The sequence below is a fragment of the Tympanuchus pallidicinctus genome, unplaced genomic scaffold (genome assembly GCF_026119805.1).
Source record: "Tympanuchus pallidicinctus isolate F22 unplaced genomic scaffold, pur_lepc_1.0 scaffold5, whole genome shotgun sequence".
NCBI classification, from domain to species: Eukaryota; Metazoa; Chordata; class Aves; order Galliformes; family Phasianidae; genus Tympanuchus; species Tympanuchus pallidicinctus.
The window spans coordinates 67,935,523-67,955,309 of NW_026294769.1; the positions used below are offsets into that span (position 1 = coordinate 67,935,523).

The 19,787-nt window shown below is 39.0% G+C and overlaps 1 protein-coding gene across 2 annotated transcripts; it reads right to left on the reverse strand.

Moving 5' to 3' along the window:
• Positions 1-7,466: 7,466 nt before the first annotated feature.
• HHLA1 (HERV-H LTR-associating 1) lies at positions 7,467-19,538 on the reverse strand. Of its 2 annotated transcripts, none has more exons than XM_052704670.1 (13): positions 19,273-19,538; positions 15,275-15,378; positions 14,131-14,199; positions 12,995-13,075; positions 12,450-12,533; positions 12,286-12,369; positions 12,007-12,090; positions 11,353-11,409; positions 11,161-11,247; positions 10,258-10,350; positions 9,198-9,395; positions 8,592-8,663; positions 7,467-8,350 (listed from the first exon to the last, which is right to left on the reverse strand). In XM_052704670.1, exons 2-13 carry the CDS (start codon positions 15,351-15,353, stop codon positions 8,271-8,273), a joined length of 1,068 nt encoding a protein of 355 aa, XP_052560630.1. In that variant the 5' UTR covers positions 15,354-15,378; positions 19,273-19,538; the 3' UTR covers positions 7,467-8,270. The 2 variants fall into 2 exon arrangements, with proteins under 2 accessions (XP_052560630.1, XP_052560629.1); XM_052704669.1 differs by having other exon boundaries at positions 15,275-15,383.
• Between the last annotated feature and the right edge of the window lie 249 nt (positions 19,539-19,787).

Here is a 19,787-nt window from a genome sequence, read left to right on the forward strand (position 1 = left end):
CTGCTATCCTGAATAACTTTTCCATACATTTTCTTCCTTATTCCTATATTATAGAGTACATCTAGAAAAACTTACCTTGAGGGATATTATTCAGAAGCAGTTGCATGTAAAACAAATGGATTTCAGCAAAGTTAGTACTAAGTGATTTATACCCACTGAGTATATACCTCACCCATGTGATCAGTCCCCTTATCAAACCCACTTCAACATTTATTAATTAATCCTTCCGTGAAGTTCCTGAGATTAATAATGCCAGAAGAGTAATATAGCTCCAGTCATGTAAAGGATCTATACTGAGAGGTCTTTTCTGCAGGTGCACTCACCGTATAGTAACTTGCCCTAATACTCTGTGGCTGTAATTAAATAACAATCATTTCACTGTTATTAATCACAAAATCTCTGGGGCTTGTGAATATGGCTTTAATAGCTTGGTAAGAGGTGGTGTTCAGTGATGAAAGATGAGTGAAAATTTATACAGCTCTAAACACTGACATTCCTTAGGGTTGAGAAGTCTGCTCTTGTCTATCCACAGTGGCTCCGATCCAAAGCTGAATGAAATACAGGGTAAGGGTGAGTCCATGATCTTTGGAGCAGATTTTCCTTCCTCATGTAGATGTGCTTTCTGCCAAGTTCAGACACACATGCCTTTCAAGGATGCCATCAGTGAAGCTGAATTGTTTGTCTCAGATATGTGATTTTGGTGAAGGTCAGTTCATCTGTCCTGAATGTCAGCAGAAGGCAGAGGTAGAAACTGATGACAAAACAGGTCCCAGTCAGTGTGGATGGTGATTTATCCATATGTCGCCACAATGCATAGATTTCTGTCAAAGCTATGCACTGAGGCTTTGTAGCACTGAAGGCCTGATTATATGGATTTTTTTAAATTATTTTTTCCTAAGAGTTCCTTCCTTCCTTCCTTTCTTCCTTCCTTCCTTTCTTCCTTCCTTCCTTCCTTCCTTCCTTCCTTCCTTCCTTCCTTCCTTCCTTCCTTCCTTCCTTCCTTCCTTCCTTCCTTCCTTCCTTCCTTCCTTCCTTCCTTCCTTCCTTCCTTCCTTCCTTCCTTCCTTCCTTCCTTCCTTCCTTCCTTCCTTCCTTCCTTCCTCTCTTTTTTTTCATTAAGCCTTGGTTTATATTCTTTGTCTCATTTAGTGTTTTTTGTTTGTTTGCTTGTTTGTTTTTCCTTTTTTTTCACCATTATTTTTTATTTTCCTAGTGGGCAAATCAAGCAGTAAGTCTTGAACAATTGTGACAAGAAAGTTGTCCTTCAGGATATGTGATATAAGCTCTTTTCACAAGAAACACACTGCTATGTGGCACCTGCCAATTCTCTCCCCATGAACACAACGTATTAGTTCTCAATCCTTTCCAGGACCTTAAAATGGAGATAGCTGTGACCTACACACATTGTCAGACATGATTCAGGTTTAGCATATTATGGAAGTTGGCACTGTCCCAGGACTCACATTTCTTCAGGAGAAGAAGAAGCTAATTATTTCTTACAGATGCAAAAGCCTCCAATAGCATGGAGAACAAATACAAGCCAAACATGTAAAAATAGAAAAAAAACTTTTCCGAAGGGAGGCTTTTTATGAAAATATTTTTCTTTTGATACATTCTTTCAATAAAAACCTGAAAACAGGAAGTCAAAATAATTTTCTCCTTCCTTCCTTATGTTCATCTTTGCACGTCCTTCTTCAGTTCCCAAAAATGTAATGGTAAGAATGATTGTAACAAATAACACGCTCATACTTTGAACACACAGATACTTCATTGAAACACCAATGCATAGCATCTGCACTGCAAATACTCTTCTTTTGTTGGAAGTTTTAATGGCTTGATCATTTACTTAGATTTGACTGAATCGTGTTGCTGCAGCTTAGCAGAATATAGGATTGTGCAATTTGTTTGATTGTTGCTTCATTTTTTAGAATTGTCTTCTAGTTCAAAGGAGATACATATAAGTAAGATACATATAAGCTCACACAGATGTGTCACAAAGTGGGATGTGAATATCTCCTTAGTAGAGCTCTGCACTAAATGAGTTACTAAAGTAATGGGAGACACTTCATTTGGAATCGGGACTTCCAGAAATATTTCAGTACTTCAGGTAGTTTTTCAATTTTCCATATTTGTTCACTTTGATTACATTATGTTAATTGGGTACTATTGTAGCAAAAGATATTACATGCATCATATAAAAATCCTTATAAAAATCAATTTTATAAAGCCTTCCAATGTTTTTTATTATTATTTTTATTTTTTTTATTGCAGGTACAACATGTATAAAATGCATCTGTTTTTACACACCATTTTCACATTGCTTTGGAGGAAGACAGATTTCTATGTTAATATCCGGTTAATAACTTGTCTTGTTACACATATTTGCAAATAACCTACGTCAATCTGATCTTACACTGAAGTGAAAAAGACTACTAAAACTGCCACTGTTCCCCAAACTGCAGTAAAATTCCTCAGTGTGCTAGATTGATTTACAGATGTTCTTAAGGCATTTCTGTTTTAATGCTGGAAGAAAAAAGAATAACGCAGTCAGAACAAGTTTTACAAGGAGAATGTAAAAAACATACATGGTTATATAAGTCTGTTTTTTTGTTTTTTTCTTTTAGTTATCTTAAAAATCTTCATCAGATAACACTTTGAAGAGCAATCAAATACTCTGTGGGTGTCTAAGACTTTTTGTTATACTTACTGTGGGAGTAAGCAACTCTTTTGACTCTTTCACAGACATAACTCGCATTTTTCAAAAACCAGGAATAGTATTCAACACAGTACCTAAAGTAGTAAAATTAGAAGAGTGCTGTTTAGTTGTCTTTCATAAACATAACTCTATGTACATCATGCTGGTAATATTGCTCTTTGAATATAGAAATAAAAATCTATATTCTAACCTCTAACCTTTTAACCATTAGATGCTTGGGAGGATTCAGTTAAGCTCTATTCACTGACTGGTGAAAACCAGATCAATGCCCTGAGGCTCCATGTGGGACTCAGCGAGTAGCCATGGAAAAATTTGTCCTTGGAAGGAGTGATGAGGCATTGGAACAGGCTGCACAGGGAAGTGGTGGAGCTACCATCCCTGGAGATGTTCAAGAAATGTGTAGATGTGGCAAAGAGGGACGTGGTTTAGTGAGCCTGGTGGGGATGGATTGGTGGTTGCACTAGATGATTTTCTGTGGTCTTTTCTAACCCTAAAGATTCTATGATTCTAGGGACTCATGTCACTGATGACTGAAAGCTGTCACAGGAAAATGTACCATGGAGTATTTTAAGAAGACAGAAGCAAGTGAAACTGCTGCTAGATTTTACCTCATGGCATCCTTTATGGAATGTCTTCTTTGGCCAACGCAGAGGCACAACTGAAAAAACCTGCAGAGCTCCATCAAACAGGGATTGATCTTCTGCAGTGTGATGGTAACAGGAGGTGAGGTCACGTATGGGTCTTTGAGGATTGCCTGTGGGCACCCTAGGAGAAAAAGAAGCATGAACTAGTTCTAAAAACTGACCCATAAAATTCTGTTCAATGACTTTTCTGGGCAAACAGAAACACACAGATTAACAGGTAAGTTAAAGTCAAGTCTCATTGAGGCAGATAATTGAGAAAGAGTGAACACACAAACTGGCACTTGCTTGAGTGAAAGTAAAATGTGATTATCAATTCATTATTATTTATCACTTCTGGTAAGTTATTGAAATCATTGTTGCTTTTACTTATTACAAATACAAGGGACAACTCTAAAGATGTAATTTATTTATTGTTGCCTTTCCAGATTGAGGTTCATTTGCCACTGTAGCATTAGTTTTCCACAGCAGAAAGCAGTGAGATGAAGAGTACAACACACTTATTACATTTGATCTTTTCTATATACAAACACTAATGCAGGAATCATTTCCAGTTCCACAGTTTCCCACACCCACTCTCTATATCTGAATCTTGGACTTAAAACAACAGACCTAGTAACAATCACTCATCCTGTTCTTTTAATCTCCTTTTCTTATCCGTATCAACAAAACAAACACAATTTATGCAGGGGCTGTGGCTTTCTCACTGTCCATCTCTCTAGTTATCTTGCATTTTCCACTTTTGCTTCTACTGCCTTGAAAAATCAGCTAATTTCAGCCATGATTTTAGAAAAGAAATCCTCTGAGTAAATACTTTCCTAGAAGTTATAAAACTGCCAAGAATCTGAAAGAAATAAAGGTCATTTTTTTGCCTGCACTAAGAGGAAGGTAGGAAAAAATCCTCCATTTTACTCTTATTTGTCAGCTGCCAGCTGGTTAATCATTATTTTTTTTATTTCAAGTGACAACCCCTGTATTGCTTGAACTTAAAAAAAAAATGCAGGAAAATAGTTTATTGAGTTATGGACTGTTTCTTCCCTCTCCAGTGACAACTGAGAGGAAAATACCTGGTTTGTTCTGTTCACTGAACTTTCTGCAGTCAGCAGTGAGAGGTAAACATTTGCACACAAAACACTTCATCCCACCAGGAAACGCAGCTGTGCCAGGCTGCAGATGGATTAATACAAGAGAATAGGTGATGGCAGTTTGTAAGTATTTCTGTGTGGTTTTTCAGTGTGAAATACAATCGCCTTTCAGACTCCCTTTCTGTCACAGAAAAGAAAAGATGAAAATGAGGGAAAATGAGAAAAGGTAAGGCAATATTGATGCTGCTTTCAATTTTTTTTTTCCAGTGTTTTTCTGTTTCATATGAAGAAAGAACCATACATTAACCATAATCTTGTCTTCCTGAAACCGTACTCTGTTACCCATAACAGAGTTATTATGTCTTTTGCCTTTACTTAACAGTTGTGTTAGAGTCAGTAAAAATCAAAGGACTTGACAGAAAAAGAAATGCAACATGTAAAATGTGCTAAAAGGCGGCTGGGCACAGCTACAGTCCATGTGTGATCGTCACTGCTTTGTGAATTGAATAACACTGCTCTGAAGAAGTGATGTTGGAGGAGCACACTGTGCTTTCATGCCTTTGCCTTTCACCCACTGGGGTAGGGGAGAGCGAATGAGGGGAGCAGAAGCAGCAGCAGTGGGGATGCTGGCTGGCTATTCCATTTGTGAAATCAGTAGCAGGCTTTGGCCACGTGTTCAGATAAACTGCTGTATGCGCAGAGTATAATCCCTTTAGACAGTGTAATTGCATTTCCAGGTTCACATGTCTCACATGCTTTATAGCTTTGGGCTATCTTATGTTACATGATAGGGGAGGCTACTGGGGTCAAATTTAGACTAATGAAGTTCTGTTGAAATGAGATTCAGTTGTCTAGTGCTGACAAGAAGTTTAATATAAAATGGCATTCGTGGGCAGGAAGAAAATAAAGGCACAGCCAAGCTCAAAGAGATCTGATATGAAACAATTTGCCTTTGACCAGAGCTTGCTCAAAGTAGCAGGAATCCTGAAGGATAAATAGGTAGGCCTTGCAGCTACTGTAGTCTTGGTTGCCTCTGAAAAATGGCTATGGTCTCAGTGTCACAGAGTGCACAGTTCTCAGCTGAAATCAGTCAGCGTTGGGTGGGAGCCCCATTTCTCTTCAACTTAGCATCTCACTTAAAATCATACAACCATCAAGGTTGTAAAAGACCACTAAGATCATCTAGTCCAGCCATTAACTTGTCACCACCATGCCCGTTAATCCACATCCCTAAATTCCACTTCTACACATTCCTTTAACACCTCCAGGGATGGTAAATCCACCACCTCCCTGGCAGCCTGTTCCAATACCTCACCACTATTTATGAGAACATATTTTCCTAATATCCAACACCCAGGGCCTCAATATCTTTCTTATAATGAGAGGCCCAAAGCTGAAAACAGTACTCAAAACGCAGTCTCACTAGTGCTGAGTACAGAGGGACGATCACCTACCTCCCTGCTCCTGCTGGCTACACTATTTTTGCACAAACATCATCAGCAATTGACACCCCTTATGGCAATTAAAAATGACTGATGTCTTGCTTTAATAAAGCACTCTTTGTGTTAATAAGTGAACATCAGAGTATGTGGTAATGAGATTTCAGTATAGATGTACAGTAAGAAGTATGTTAAGTGTTGCTGGGAATAATTAAAATTGCTAATAGCCACCCTCCAATGTGTTTTAATGTCTCCACCAAGTGGGTGTTCACCATCCCATTTAGCAGGTATTGTTAGTGCTTTACTCAAGCTGTGTGTTTCGCCAGCAGAAATTCTGTTCTATCTAAATGTAAATCAAATGACAGCAATTTCAACATGGATTCATTTATGTAGGAAAGAAAAGTAAATAAAAAGTTGAAAGCTAAACAAATAACTCTGATATTCATTTCTAATAATAATTTCATTTTAAATTAATGCTATATTTACATATAACTGTATATGATGCTGAAATTCTCTTTCAAGTAAAGACTGATTAAATTTTATTTGGATTGGATACTATATTTATGTTACATTGTTGAAATCAGAATTTTCAGTACTTTATAGAAATTTCTTACATCTCTTTGTAAAGAGATTTATTTTATTGATTCAATTCGTAAATTCCTAAAAATTCAGATTGATACAAAGACATTTTCAACTAGAAATTTAATACGCCATTTTCTAAGAAACTGACTTGCTCAAAACAAGCAATAGATAGGAGAAACCGCAGCTGTCTGTGCAGAGCTTTGGTTTTGTCCTTCTGAAATTACTGCACTGCTGTTACAGGCAGGTAAGTGACCAGCCTTTGCAGTGATGAGCTCTTTCCCCTAGGAAGAGGATATCAGCTTTCTCCGACTCTGAGGTTAAATTTTGCTGTCAGTGAAAAGCAGTATTGTGGCTACTGTGAGTAACATAGGCTTAAAATATCCCCCTCTTCATGGTATAACATGCTCTCAGATTTTATTAGTCAGAATGAAAATGAACAAGTAAATATAAAAATAAATCCACTTTTGTGATTTAAGAAATGACTTCCTCGAGTAATCTCTTGACCTTCAGGGTATTGTGGATGTTATTCATTGTTTTGTGATCCCACTACCTGATTTTTTTCTCAAAACGCCACAACTGCTATGTGCAGGTGGACAGCATCTGCCATGGTTTCTGATAGAGAGGCATTCCATTCTTTGCTGTCATTGAAATCTGTGTTTTCCAAGCTTTATTCCATCCAAAAAGGATGGATTCCCACTCATAGATTTATCTGGGCTTATAGGGTTGTCCACTAGGTAGCAAACAGCAGATGAACAAAATCTGTGAGTGGACTTGTGATGTGCACTGACCAGACTCCAGCAACTTCCAGTTAGGTGGTCATTATTTAGTCCTCAAACCAAACTCATCCAAAGCAAACAAACAACACAGAGAAGTTTGTTTGTTGTTTTTGAAGAATTATTTCTTGATGGACCAGAACTATCATATTCCTCTGATCCTCATCAAAATAGAAGACCTTATTTATCTTAAATTCTTCCCCTCACACCGTCGAGAGTGAAAAGAACAACATGTTGGTTCATTTTCTTCACGCAACCAATGCCACATGATTTGGTTTCCAGTGTGATCACTGGGAGGAGGGGATGCCAGCGGCCCTGGAAGTCTGCAGGATGCAATGTGTAAGTGGATAGGTTGGACTTAGACTCACATGCTCAGCAACCAAAATCAGGGAGGGCTCTCCCAGAGTGCAGACACCCTCTCTGACTTTGGATCAAGTCCTGATTTTGAAAAGATGTAACCTCTTTTTAAATACTTACAGAAATATAATTTTACTGATCACATGACTAGACTATATTTATAAATGGAGTGGCACATTATCATACGTGTACTACTTTAAGCTCTCATATTCTAATTGATTAGGCATATAAATGGAAGAACTGAACTCTCCTGAAAATTGAGCTAATAATGATCCCTCGTTAGTCCAAGAGGGAGTTTTCACCATTGAAAACTCAGGGAAATTCTGTATATTTCATATGACGAGGATTGACTTAATCATTTTATTTCTACCAACAAGTAAATTTGAAGCTTGCCCATTTCTTTTGGAACAAATGAATTTTATGATTCTTCAGTAGCCCCTCCATGTTAAAATGGAGAACATACAGAATATGCAAGTTAACTCCGTCAGCATAGCAGAATTTGTTCAGTGCGAAATTATGCAGGATTCAGAAATATGGAAGCAATCTCTTTGGTCTTTGGGATGTTTTACATGTATAAAATGTACTATAATATATATTAAAGATGCACATTTTTTTCTGGATGAAAAATTGCATACTGGTGAACACTCAGGCTACTATTTTTGCTGCATGACGTGCAGTCACTTACGAGCAGCCGAATGAAGTTTCAGTATCAGGCCAGGTCGGTAGGGTGGAGTAGACAGAACTGAAGAAGGCAAATCTATAGGATGGAGAAGAATATAAGAGGCTTTGATGTATTAACAGGAAAAAATAAATAAATAAATAAAAAAATCAAGAGTAAGTGGAAAAAAAAAAAAAAAAGCTGAATTCAAAAACCAGTAATATACACTTCTGTAGAATTCACATTCTGCGTTCACAGTCACGTATTTTACTAGATGCTATTTTCTATTTCAGAAACATGCCAACTTACACACTTTGTTATTTTCCCAAATCAATCTCACCTTGCTCTGTTTGTATCTGACTGTTGGTGTCTTGAGGAGGCACAGTCTGCACCCAAAGCATGTTCACATCAGCTACAGAAGAGAAATAAGTGTTTCATTTCATTCAGAAACTTTGTTTTTTATCTGTTTACTCTGAAGTCAGGAATAAGATTGCTGAACAGTCAGGTCCTTACCCCATATTTCCAGAGACATGTAAGGATTTCAAGATGAAAAAGGAAGGACAACATATGTATTCACTAGATCTTGGAAAATATATTGGCCAAGAAAAGATAGGATTTAAAGATGGTTAATGTACTGGAGACCCAGAGAAGCAGTTCTGTACTGCTTTTTTCATAGGTCAGTTCACTAGGTTTGGAGCAAAATGTGAGCAAAGAATTGGTTGGCAGGACTTGGTATTCCCCAGAAGAACTAAGAACCTACAGGACAGTCCCTCTAAGTTCTTTTAGCATTTCTGTGATACAGGTATCTCCTTATTAGTGACCCAGAGCAAATCACCCTGAAGGTCATCCCAACCTCCATCTCTGAAATGTGTTTTGGGATGCACTTTTGGACAAACTCCAGAGCTAATGGAGTAAAGCTGGTATTGGTCCTCCATGCTGAACTCACCAGGGCTGGGCTGCAAGGCTGGTGATGTGACTAAGGTCCCCTCAGAAGCAGGAAGGACTCCAGCTGTGCCTTGTGGTCTTGAAGTGTCTACATGCAGTGATGGAAACCCTGATGCCTTTGTACTAACCATCTTTGTCCATGGTGGGGGCCACGTGTTGGGACTGTCCTCTCCTTTCAGGGCAAGAGGAGTGCTGGTACCTGAAAAAGCAGAAAGATGGAGGGCACCAGCAAGAATAACATCCCGGGAGACAATAAATCCCAAAATACACACAGAAAATCCAATAAAATCAAAAACATACACAGGAAATCCCACCTACTCTTCGAGTTCTTCCACTAGCAAGTCAGATTTGATTTTTCACTTCATTTTAAAAATTTCCTTTTATAGCTTTTTTTCCAGAAAAATACGTGGAGTGCCAATAAAATTGGATATTTTAACTGAGAACATTTCAATACGCAAGTTTACATATACAAACAAACAGGAAATAAAAGCAGCTCTCCATTTATAAAGGCTGAAGGAGATGGACTTTTTCAGCTTGGAGAAGAGAAGGCTCTGGGAAAACCTGATAGCGGCCATCCAATTCTTAGAGGAGCTTAATAAACAGGAGGAAATCAAACTTTTGACATGGCTAGGTAGTGATAGGACAAGTGGGAATTGTTTTAAACTTAAAAAAAAAAAAAAGAAGGTTTGAAAATTCTTTACTCTGAGGGTGGTGAGACACTGGCACAGGCTACCCAGAGAGGCTGAGGAGGTCCCATCCCTGGAGGCACTCAAGGTCATATTGGGTGGGACCCTGAGCAGCCCAAGATGGTGGGTGGCAGCCCTGCCGGCAGCAGGGGCTTAGAACTAAATGATCTTTAATGTTCCCTCCAACTTGAGTCATTCTATGATTCTGTGATTAATGGTCCTTTCTACTGAGAGAATTACAGGCCTGATCTACTTGTTAAGACAAACTTTTATCTATAGTTTAACATCACAGTGGTTTGCAGCAAAGATATGCTGCCACTTGTCAAGACATTAACAAAGGATAATATAAATTTAAGTCTGACAATATTTACTCACTTTTAAATGTCCGTGGATGTTCTGCTGATGGATCCACAGTTTTGTTTGAGTCTTCCTGTGATTTCATGAAACTTGAAAAAACAGAATCTAGATCTTTGAGGCGTGAGAAGATAGGGTTAGTACAGTCAGTATCAGTGGCAAATTGCATGATAAAAAGGAAATACATTGGGTTATAATATAAAAGAAACAACTGTTCTCCTTTTAAAAGAAAGTTATTTTTTAGTAAAGTACCTTTGATCTTTTAGTTTTATGCTTTTTTTATAGCAGATGAGAAACATCCTGCAGCTTTCAGCACAGGTAAACTTGCCACTGATTCCAAAGGCTTCCTGTCAATGATAGGTGGAGTATCCAGGCAGCGCAATGGATGAGTATATTTGATTCCTTTCTGAGGGTTACTCACATAAAAGCAGATTTTTCATTCTGAGAGCTAAGGCAGATTATAGAATCATCATTTATTATGCTTCTATTTATTATAGAAGCATCGTTTGAGTTGGAAGGGACCTTTAGAAATCATCTAGTCCAACTCGACTGCACTGAGCAGGGACATCAACAGCTAGAGCGGGCAGCCCAGGGCCTGGTCCAGCCTTGCCTTGAAAGTCTCCAGGGACAGGGCACCCAACTTCCCTGTACTGAGCAGGGTCACCTACAGCTAGAGCAGGTTGCTCAGAGTCCTGTCCAGCCTGACAGTGATGGGCAATCTGGATACTCATTTGGACCAAAAATATCACACAGCTTCACCAGTCCAGCTTTTTTTGTTGTTGTTGTTCCTTGCATTGGATATTTATATGTCTGTAGATTTTACTTAGTTTTGCAAGACGGAGAAGGAACATTCATTGCAAATGCTACCTAGACATGGTTTTGATTGTAGTTACTATTTCTTTTTATTCCCCAGGATGTGCTTACCCAGGTCAGAAGATGTATTACTGGAAAAGGTGTAATTAATAACAGGAGATTTCTCTACTATTTCCCAAAAGTCAGACAGATTTCTCCCTGCAAACATAAAGAATTAAAAACATGAAGATGGACTTGTTTCTCATGTGACATCACTGTGAGTAAATAAGGCAATAATTGAGATGGAATGGTTTTTGAATTTACCTGTTTGACCTGTCATCACACAGATGTAGATACAGTCTGAATCATTGCTCTGACGCACTGCAAGACAAAGCAGTGCAGAATAGATAATTGTTACTAGCTTTCATTACATGATACAATCTTAAGTAGTTGAAAATGTAAAACTGAAATGGTATGTGGCTACTACAACTGAACGAAAATTTTCTTTCAAATTTCATTTTGACAAAGAAATCAAAATATCAGTATTTCCTGGATAAATGTTTCTATACAATTAAAATTTTGAATTACTCATACGTTTTCAAATAAAATAAATCTCAGAAAATATTGACTATTATAATTTCTTGGGGCTCAAAATTTCCCTAGATACCAGCACTCAATTACTCAATTATAACGTACTGAAAATTCAAGGAAAGAAAGAAAAGATACTCATAGAAAATCATATTGGAAAATCATATTGCTCCTATGTGTTTGTATTATATATACAAACTGTATTTTTGTTCTCTAAGGAGGATTTTTTTTTTTTTTTTTTTTTTTTTTACAACCACTGGTTATGCTTTGCTAGATAAATGATGCTGAATTAGAGCAATAGGATTTTATATACATTTCTATGCTTGTTTCCATGCCAGGACTAAATAATGCAAATAAGGCAACAATAAATACTGAAGAAGAAACGCAAACCTGAGAGAATAGAAGTAGATTTGAAAATTTCTGTGAGATAACTGGTTGAGTTTCCAATAATATCAACAAGTAAAGCAGTGAAATCTAGACAACAAAATAGAAAAATTATAACTGAAACACATATTCCAAATTTACATTGGCAAAAATTAACATGATAATATGCTTGAACATGAAAATGTTTGAAACACTTAAAAGTTCAGAACTTTTCTGCTGAATAGGAGTAGACTTAAGAGGCCATTGGTATACTTATTTGATTGCCAGCCTCTCTTGCATACCAACCTGTTAAGTCATTTGTCACGTTGTTTAAACAGTAGCAGTAATGCATAGGGAACTTGCCAGGGTCAACGTTTTTCAAGCTAGAAACTGTAGAGAAACAGAAAATGGGTGTCTGGACGTGCAGCCACATGACAGGGACAGCTCCCGCACCAGGCAAATGCACTCACTGTTATAAATGGTGACTGACACTTTGTGGAAGGCAAATGAGCTGTGGGACGTGACACTCAGCAAAGAGAAGAGCTTTTTGGTACCTGCAGAAACACGTGCCCATGTGATTAGGAGTTAGAACAAATTATGCAAACAGAATGTTTTGGCTCTGCTCATTTGATTTCAAAAAGACTCCTGAGATACTGATATGATGCAGATGCCTGAGACTCAATTCCTTCTCGTTACCACTGAGGGATGGTTCATCAGCACTACTTTCTTAAAATAAATAAATCAAGCAAGCAAGAAAACCTTCACTGGATTATATAGTGCTTTTTAAAGGCATCCCATAAGTCATTATGCTGTGCCTATCTATGAACACACTAATTTATAAATTCTTTGGGGTAGGCAGATGTCTGCATTAAGATGTGCAAGTGTAACTTGCTCTGAGAATTAATTTTGGATGCAGACAGCATGCATTTGTAGCTTCTCCTTCGACCACCAACAGTTCTTTATCTCCCTCACTGCCACTGGCAGCTTGTCACCTCCCCAGCTACTGCAACGTCACCTCTGAGTGTTGTGCTCAGCATCCCATTCACCAGCTCAGTCAGGTTAACAGCAGCCAGATCCACGGACTTTGCAGGCAACTCTGGAAAACAAAGAGTCTCTGGAAATGGCTGCTAATCACTTGCTTGTACGAGGCAAAAAGCTTTCACAGTGAGACAACAAAATGAGCAGTTTATGTATTGAGGAAATGAATATGCCAGGAGAGCAGAGAGAAGTACGGAAAAATCACAAGATAGAGTGAGGAGTGCAATGGTACCCAGAATTTAGGCAGTGCTCTGTGCCAGCTTATGCCTTGGGAGGTGGCGGAAGGGAGCAGCATCCTGGTGCCCTCTTGTGCTGGTGATGCATGCTTCCTTCCAAGGCAAAAACAGAGCACACAAATGGAGGAGAAAATACCTGGGAAATCCTCCTCCCTTTCCACAGTGCTACATGATTATATATATATATTTTTTTTTTTCTTTTCAGTTACCTTGACTAATATACTAATACTGCAGATAAAATTAAAGCTGCTGAATGATGCTTTTTATTTAAAAGATGTTTCCTTTCCCTTGATGTTGCTTGCCTGCTCTTCCCAGGTCTGGATCTCAAAGATGTTCTTTTCATTCCCTACCATGAAGTGATGAAGAAGCAGAGTGACATGGTGCCTATGTGTGTGCAAGGTTGTCTGTGAATGCATGACAGAGAGGAAAAACAGAGCAGGACGGAAAAAGAAGCAAAGAAACCCAGAATGAGAGCAAAATCAAATTTGGAAAGAAATACAATTTTCCAATGACATCAGTATTATTTTTAACCAGATCTAAACAAAGATTGTGTGAAGCTGTGTCGGAACAAATGGAAGTGGCAATGACAGAGCAGAGCACTGAGAGACTCACACCCCCAGAGATAACAGAGGAACACGCCTTTGGTTGAAGGGCTCTGGAAGGAGAGTAACTAAAAAGAGGCACCACCTCTTCACATTCCCAGAAAGAGAGAGGTTAAGTTGGCCAAGGATCTGCACATGCTGGGACAAAGAGTCCTTGTAGCAGAGGTGGTTTTGGTATATGGACTCCACAGGGTAAATGCAAACTCATTTTCATACAGCCCTCTTTCACCAGTGCCCACGAACAGGGTCAAAGGTTCCTGATGTGCTGATGTTACCTGCAGTAGCCAGAACTGCTGCTTGCTTCTCTCTCTTATGCATGAAGTTTTCTCTTCTTATGCATGAAGCTGTGAAGCAAAGAAAGAGTCTGAGAAAAAAAAAATCCCTGTTGAACTACCAAGTGTTTCTCAGTGCAGCTCTCTGCTGGGGTTACTTTGCTGCTCTTATTCATTATGGCACAGAAACCAATGGACACAAGCACTGCAAAGCAGCACACCGAGTATCCATAACAGCAGGAGATTAAGTGCCTAGCAATAAGCATTTCCCAAAAGACCTTCCTGGTCCATTAAATGCCAGCTAAATGGGGAAAATGAATTAATTATCAGAAGTCACCCCCTTAACTCAAGAATCAAAAACTAAAAATTAGTAGAAAATTGTTTTCACAGATTGATCTGGGCTTGTACTCAACACTGACTGACAGGGATGAAGTAAAATGAGGCTAACTCAAAAGAGATCTACATGTAAGTTCGTTATGAAGAGCAGATGTTCAGGGCTGTTTTTGGGGGAACAGTCTGGAGTGGGGCTCAGCAGTTAAGGCTCCTTTCTGGAATTCGCTTGATAATGAACAAGGGCAAGATGCAAAGTAGTGATGCAGACATTACAGACAGGTTGTAGTGCAGGACTTAGCTTAAGCTCCCTACCCCATCAGTGGAGAGCTGAGAGCCTCCAGAGGGAAGGCTACCCAAGAAAGCCAACACTTGCTATGTTAAACTCCCATGGAGCTGGTGCTGAGCAGGGTTTGCTTCAGTGGTGGTACTCCTATCAGCCCTACAACTCAGAGCTCCCACCAGACAGTAGGAAGCTTGGGTCCAGTTTCCTCTTCAGCAACAGGAAGGCTGGAGGACCAGAAAAAGCAGAAGTGAAAAATAACCTGTACATAATCCATGGTACAAGGTCCTTAAGTCATGGCTCCCCATGCAGTTCTAATCAGCTGCATTAACATCTCACTTAATATGTGCTAAATTCAGACTGACAATCTAGCTGATCGGTCCAGCCCATCACACTTGCCTGTGCAGTGTGAGAGAACAGAGTACCAGGCCTGCTCTAGATGCAAGAATGGAGAAATCTCTCAGGCCATGGGAAAAGTTGAAAAAAAAAGATACCATTTTTGTTCCCCAGGGAGCACCAAATCATCATCCTTACCTATGTTCCAAACCAGAAAGAGACACAGAAATCCAAGGCTCAACTTTGCAGGCACATGCCAATAGAGCCGCCGCATCATGGATTCCAATTTCCAGTGGTTTTTGCTGCTCTAGGAGAAAGAAATAGTGTTTTGGTATTGTTACTGCTTGTAGTATGTGATTTGCTCCAACCCTTGCTGGGCTTTACTGGGACTCGAAGAATCATAGAATCACTCAGGTTGGAAAAGACCACAAAGATCATCTGGTCCAACCATCAGCCCATCACCACCATGGCCATTAAATCACGTCCCTCAGTACCACATCTCCATGTTTCTTAACAGCTCTAGGGATGGTGACTTCACCACCTCCTTGGGCAGCCTGCTTCAATGCCTCACCACTCTTTTAGAGAATAAAGTTTTTCTAATATCTAACTTGAACTGCCCCTGGAGCAATGTAAGGCCAATACTCAATGAGGTTGCCTACACAGTTCTCTTCCTGGATAAACTGTACCCACAGCACACTGAGACATTAGGTTCCCAAGTCTTCTTTGGTGAATCAAGATAAAATTTACTTAGATTCAACTTCAGACCAGTCGTAAGATGAGCTCTTTTTTGCAGAACTGTTGCTTGCCCAGTCATCCTTAATCTTATCACAGAATCACAAAATGGCCTGGGGTGAAAAGGACCTCAAAGGTCATCTGGCTTCAGACCCCCTGCCATGGGCAGGGTTGCCAGCCACTACATCAGGTTGCCCAGAACCACATCAAGCCTGGCCTTGAATGCATTCAGGGATGGAGCATCCACAACCTCCTTGGGCAACCTGTTCCAATTTTCTATTTCTACATTTAATTACTCCAACCAAGATACATCCTGTGCTGCCTTAGTAGGGGCTAGAAAATAAGGAGGAATGTGCCCAATGTGGCCCTTCACCCCTCCCACTTTTTTTTTTTTTTTCGATAATGAAAAACGCCAAACAACTATGCATCTATCAGAAAATAAGAGCATGAGAGTTAGCAGAAAGAGGTCCAATTCTTTTTTCATATCAGCTAGCTCTTCTCTTAGTAGTTAATCCTACATGTATGCAGTGAACCATTATCTTGAAGGTAACACTGTTTGATTAACAGTAACCATCATGTTTAACATCTTACCCATATTTAATTCACTAGAGAATTAACACAGTTAAAATAGTTAACTTATACTTAGCATTTCTAAAAAGAAATCCTTCCATGGAATGATGAAACGATAGCAAACTATTCTGTATTTGAAACATCTGTGTTTGCTTGCTTGTGTATCAGAAGTGTTCAAACACTAGCATTGTAAATTTGAAAGCTCTGCAAAGTTTCTAGGTACCACTTAGCTATTAAGTTCATTTGTCTAATCCTATTGATCCACAGTTTCCTCATAGCATGTGCAGGCTATGGGCTGAGGATGAGAGAAAGCCTTGTCCAAATCTCATTCCCAAGATTTCACAGCCAAGAATGGAATGGAGAGCAAGGCAGTCAATGTCAGGGGAGGTTTGTAAGTACATCCATTTTGGAGCAGAAGGGCTATAGTGGCTGATACACTCAGTCAGAGGAAGTGGGTTGAGAGGATTATTGGCCTGTGTGACTGAGGTCACTTTAGCTCTGTGAGATCTATTTTGCAATGACAATTTTGTGTTTGAGGACCATGGACCTCAGCCTACATGTTTCTTGTGACCTCTTCCTGCACACAGAGTATGACCAGGCAGCACTGCCCATGCTATCTCTGTGAGTGCTGACTCAAGGGACAAAAACACAGCTAACACCACTGATGCCACTGTATCGCCCCTGCAACATAAGGCTGGCCTTGGCTGGAGGGTCTTTGCGGCTCAGACTGGGAGAAGAGCCCAAACTTCTGCCTTTCATGGAGATTTTGGCTGTGCAGCAAGAGAGAATCTCAAGTACAGGAGGTGGGAGAGGAGAACAGCCCCTGCCCCACTTACCTCCCCCTGGAGACATCGATCAGTGTTTTTGATGAAGTGGATCAGATTTCACTACTGCTTTATTTATGTCCCATTGCTGTCTGTGGTGGTAGGAAAACTGTTTAGCAATGGATTTGGTGCAGTGTGCTAACGCAGAGCTAGAGAGCATGTTTCCAACGGGCAGAGCAGGGAGGAGCAGTCTGACAAATGAAAGAACTGTCTTAACAAAACACACTGGGAGAGAGGAAAAAAAGGACTATTGAAAAAGAGAAAAAAAGAAGAGGAAAAAAAAAAAAAAGAGAAGCAGCATAGAGTTGTGCTCAGAAGCATCTGACAGACACTGAGAAATGCTTTTTTGCTCATCTGCTCATCAAACTCATCTGAGTTTGCAGCTCTCTGCTGCCCACCCCACTGAGATGCTCCTCCACATTAACAGCACACAGAATCTTCTCCACGCACCGCACTGCTCTGCAGCACAAATTCAGACCAGGCATTAGCGTGCCCATTTCATGCAAATTTAACTGGGATGTCATTACATGCTACAGACTCCACCAAGAAAAAATATCTAGTGATTCAAATATCATTCAAACCTGGAAGGATGGATCATAAACCGAATTCTGTTCTAGAATAAAAATATTAAGTAAAATTGCTATGGAATCAAATGGAATCAATGGAAAATTCTCTTTTCATAGGAGAATGTTCTGACTGATTTCCAGGTTTATCCCTGTGGTATCCCCTGATCATCATAAGTGCTTAAGAAGAAATTGTAGAGAAACTTTATTACTAAGAACAGTGCATTGGGAAGACTGCCACTACTTCTCAACAGCTAAAAGGCTGGTTTAAATTTGAAGCATTAGGTTTTCACTGCTTTCCAAGATCTTTTCAAGCATTAACACATTTGTGCTGTCCAATTAAAATTTAAAGACATCTGTGAGAAATACTCCTGGAACTTCTGCATGAGCCATCTTATCTCCCAGCACTGTGTTTAATAGTAATATTAGCTCTTGGACATATGCCATGTTTGTGTTACTGTGCTTATCTCACTTAAAAATTTTAATCTATCAGGACAGGACTTAATTACTTTGAAGCTGTATCTTTTTTTGTTTGCCAGTACAAGCAACACTACTGTGATGACTGAAATACGTTCTGGATTATAAACAGGAAAACTTTCCCATACTCCAGTTCAAAATCACTCACAAGTTCCACAAAAACAATAGCAAAATCCACAGGCATTGAAGGAGCAGGTGTCACACAACCATGAGCAAGCAGAAAAATCCCATAAACTAACTTTCAGTTAATGTTTGCCTTTCAAACATTTATCTGATACAGGCTGTAATTCTCCTTAACCTGCACTGAATGCAGTGATCCACTTTTTGTGTTGTTTTTAAGCTGAACAATACTAGAATACATTTTACTCAGGATTTTGATCCATAGTTCTTTGGATGGCTGAACTATAAAGCTTAATCCACTTCAGATTCCACTTATATACTTATGAAGACTTTTTATTAAATACGTCTGTGCTATTCTAGATTAGCAGTAATTTTAAAACAACATGGTTATGAGCTATGCTTCATTTGAACTCATTTTAATGCGGTAGGCAATCATGATTTCCTTTTTTTCTGTACAAATAGAGTGCAAACAGATATAAAGTAGTTTTCCCATACCTTCACATTAAACAGAGCAAAATGGAATTTAAGAGACCAAAGAATTGGGTTGGTTTTTTTTGTTTGTTTGTTTGTTTTTTTTAAGGAAATTTCTTGATTATTAATTTCCTTACCTATGTTCAGTCTCACCATCTAAAGGTCACCTCTCATCTTAAGCACACCACAATACACCAAGTTTAAAGAAATGTTCCACAATCCATTAGTATGAAAATACTCCTCTGTTAGAATTACACACTTCGTTAAATTGCTATAACCGCTTTTTAAGCTCAGGTTTATTTGTATGAGAGTTAGACGATTGTAATCAAAATACATTTCATTTTTTATGTTCTCACTCAACAATAGTAGCACAGGCAACATGATTCCTTCCAAATACATTTGAAACTACTGAGATTTGGAATAGCTGATATCAACTTACCCAACTTCTCTTGACAAAGATGATTATCTCCAGAGCCTATATAAAACAGGAGGCTATTGCCAGGTCTTAATAATTACTTAATGAAAGACTTAGAGTAGCCAGACTTGATAATCTTGCTTTAAAATCTTGTAAAAATTGTCATCCTAATCCCAGAAGGACCAACTGAAGGTAACACAATCATAAGCAAACAAAGTGCCCGTTGAATCCCTGATGGAATGACTCTGTGGCAAGCCAGGTCAGGGCTGGAAGATTCTTTTGGCAGTGATAACTTGAACTGCGAAGTAGAAGAATGGTTGATTTTTTCCCCCTTTTAAAGGGACAGCTTGTGTTACTGAAATAGGCCAATGCCACCTGAGAAAGAGAGAGCTTGGCCAGGTGAAGACACTTTCAAAAAGCTTTATCATGCTTGGGTTAGCAATTTAACAAGAGGTGATGCTCAGCAAATTGTGAAGATACCTGACGTGTGTATTAACTGTAGAAAATAAAAAGGAAGAAAACAAGCAATTAAGCAGAAA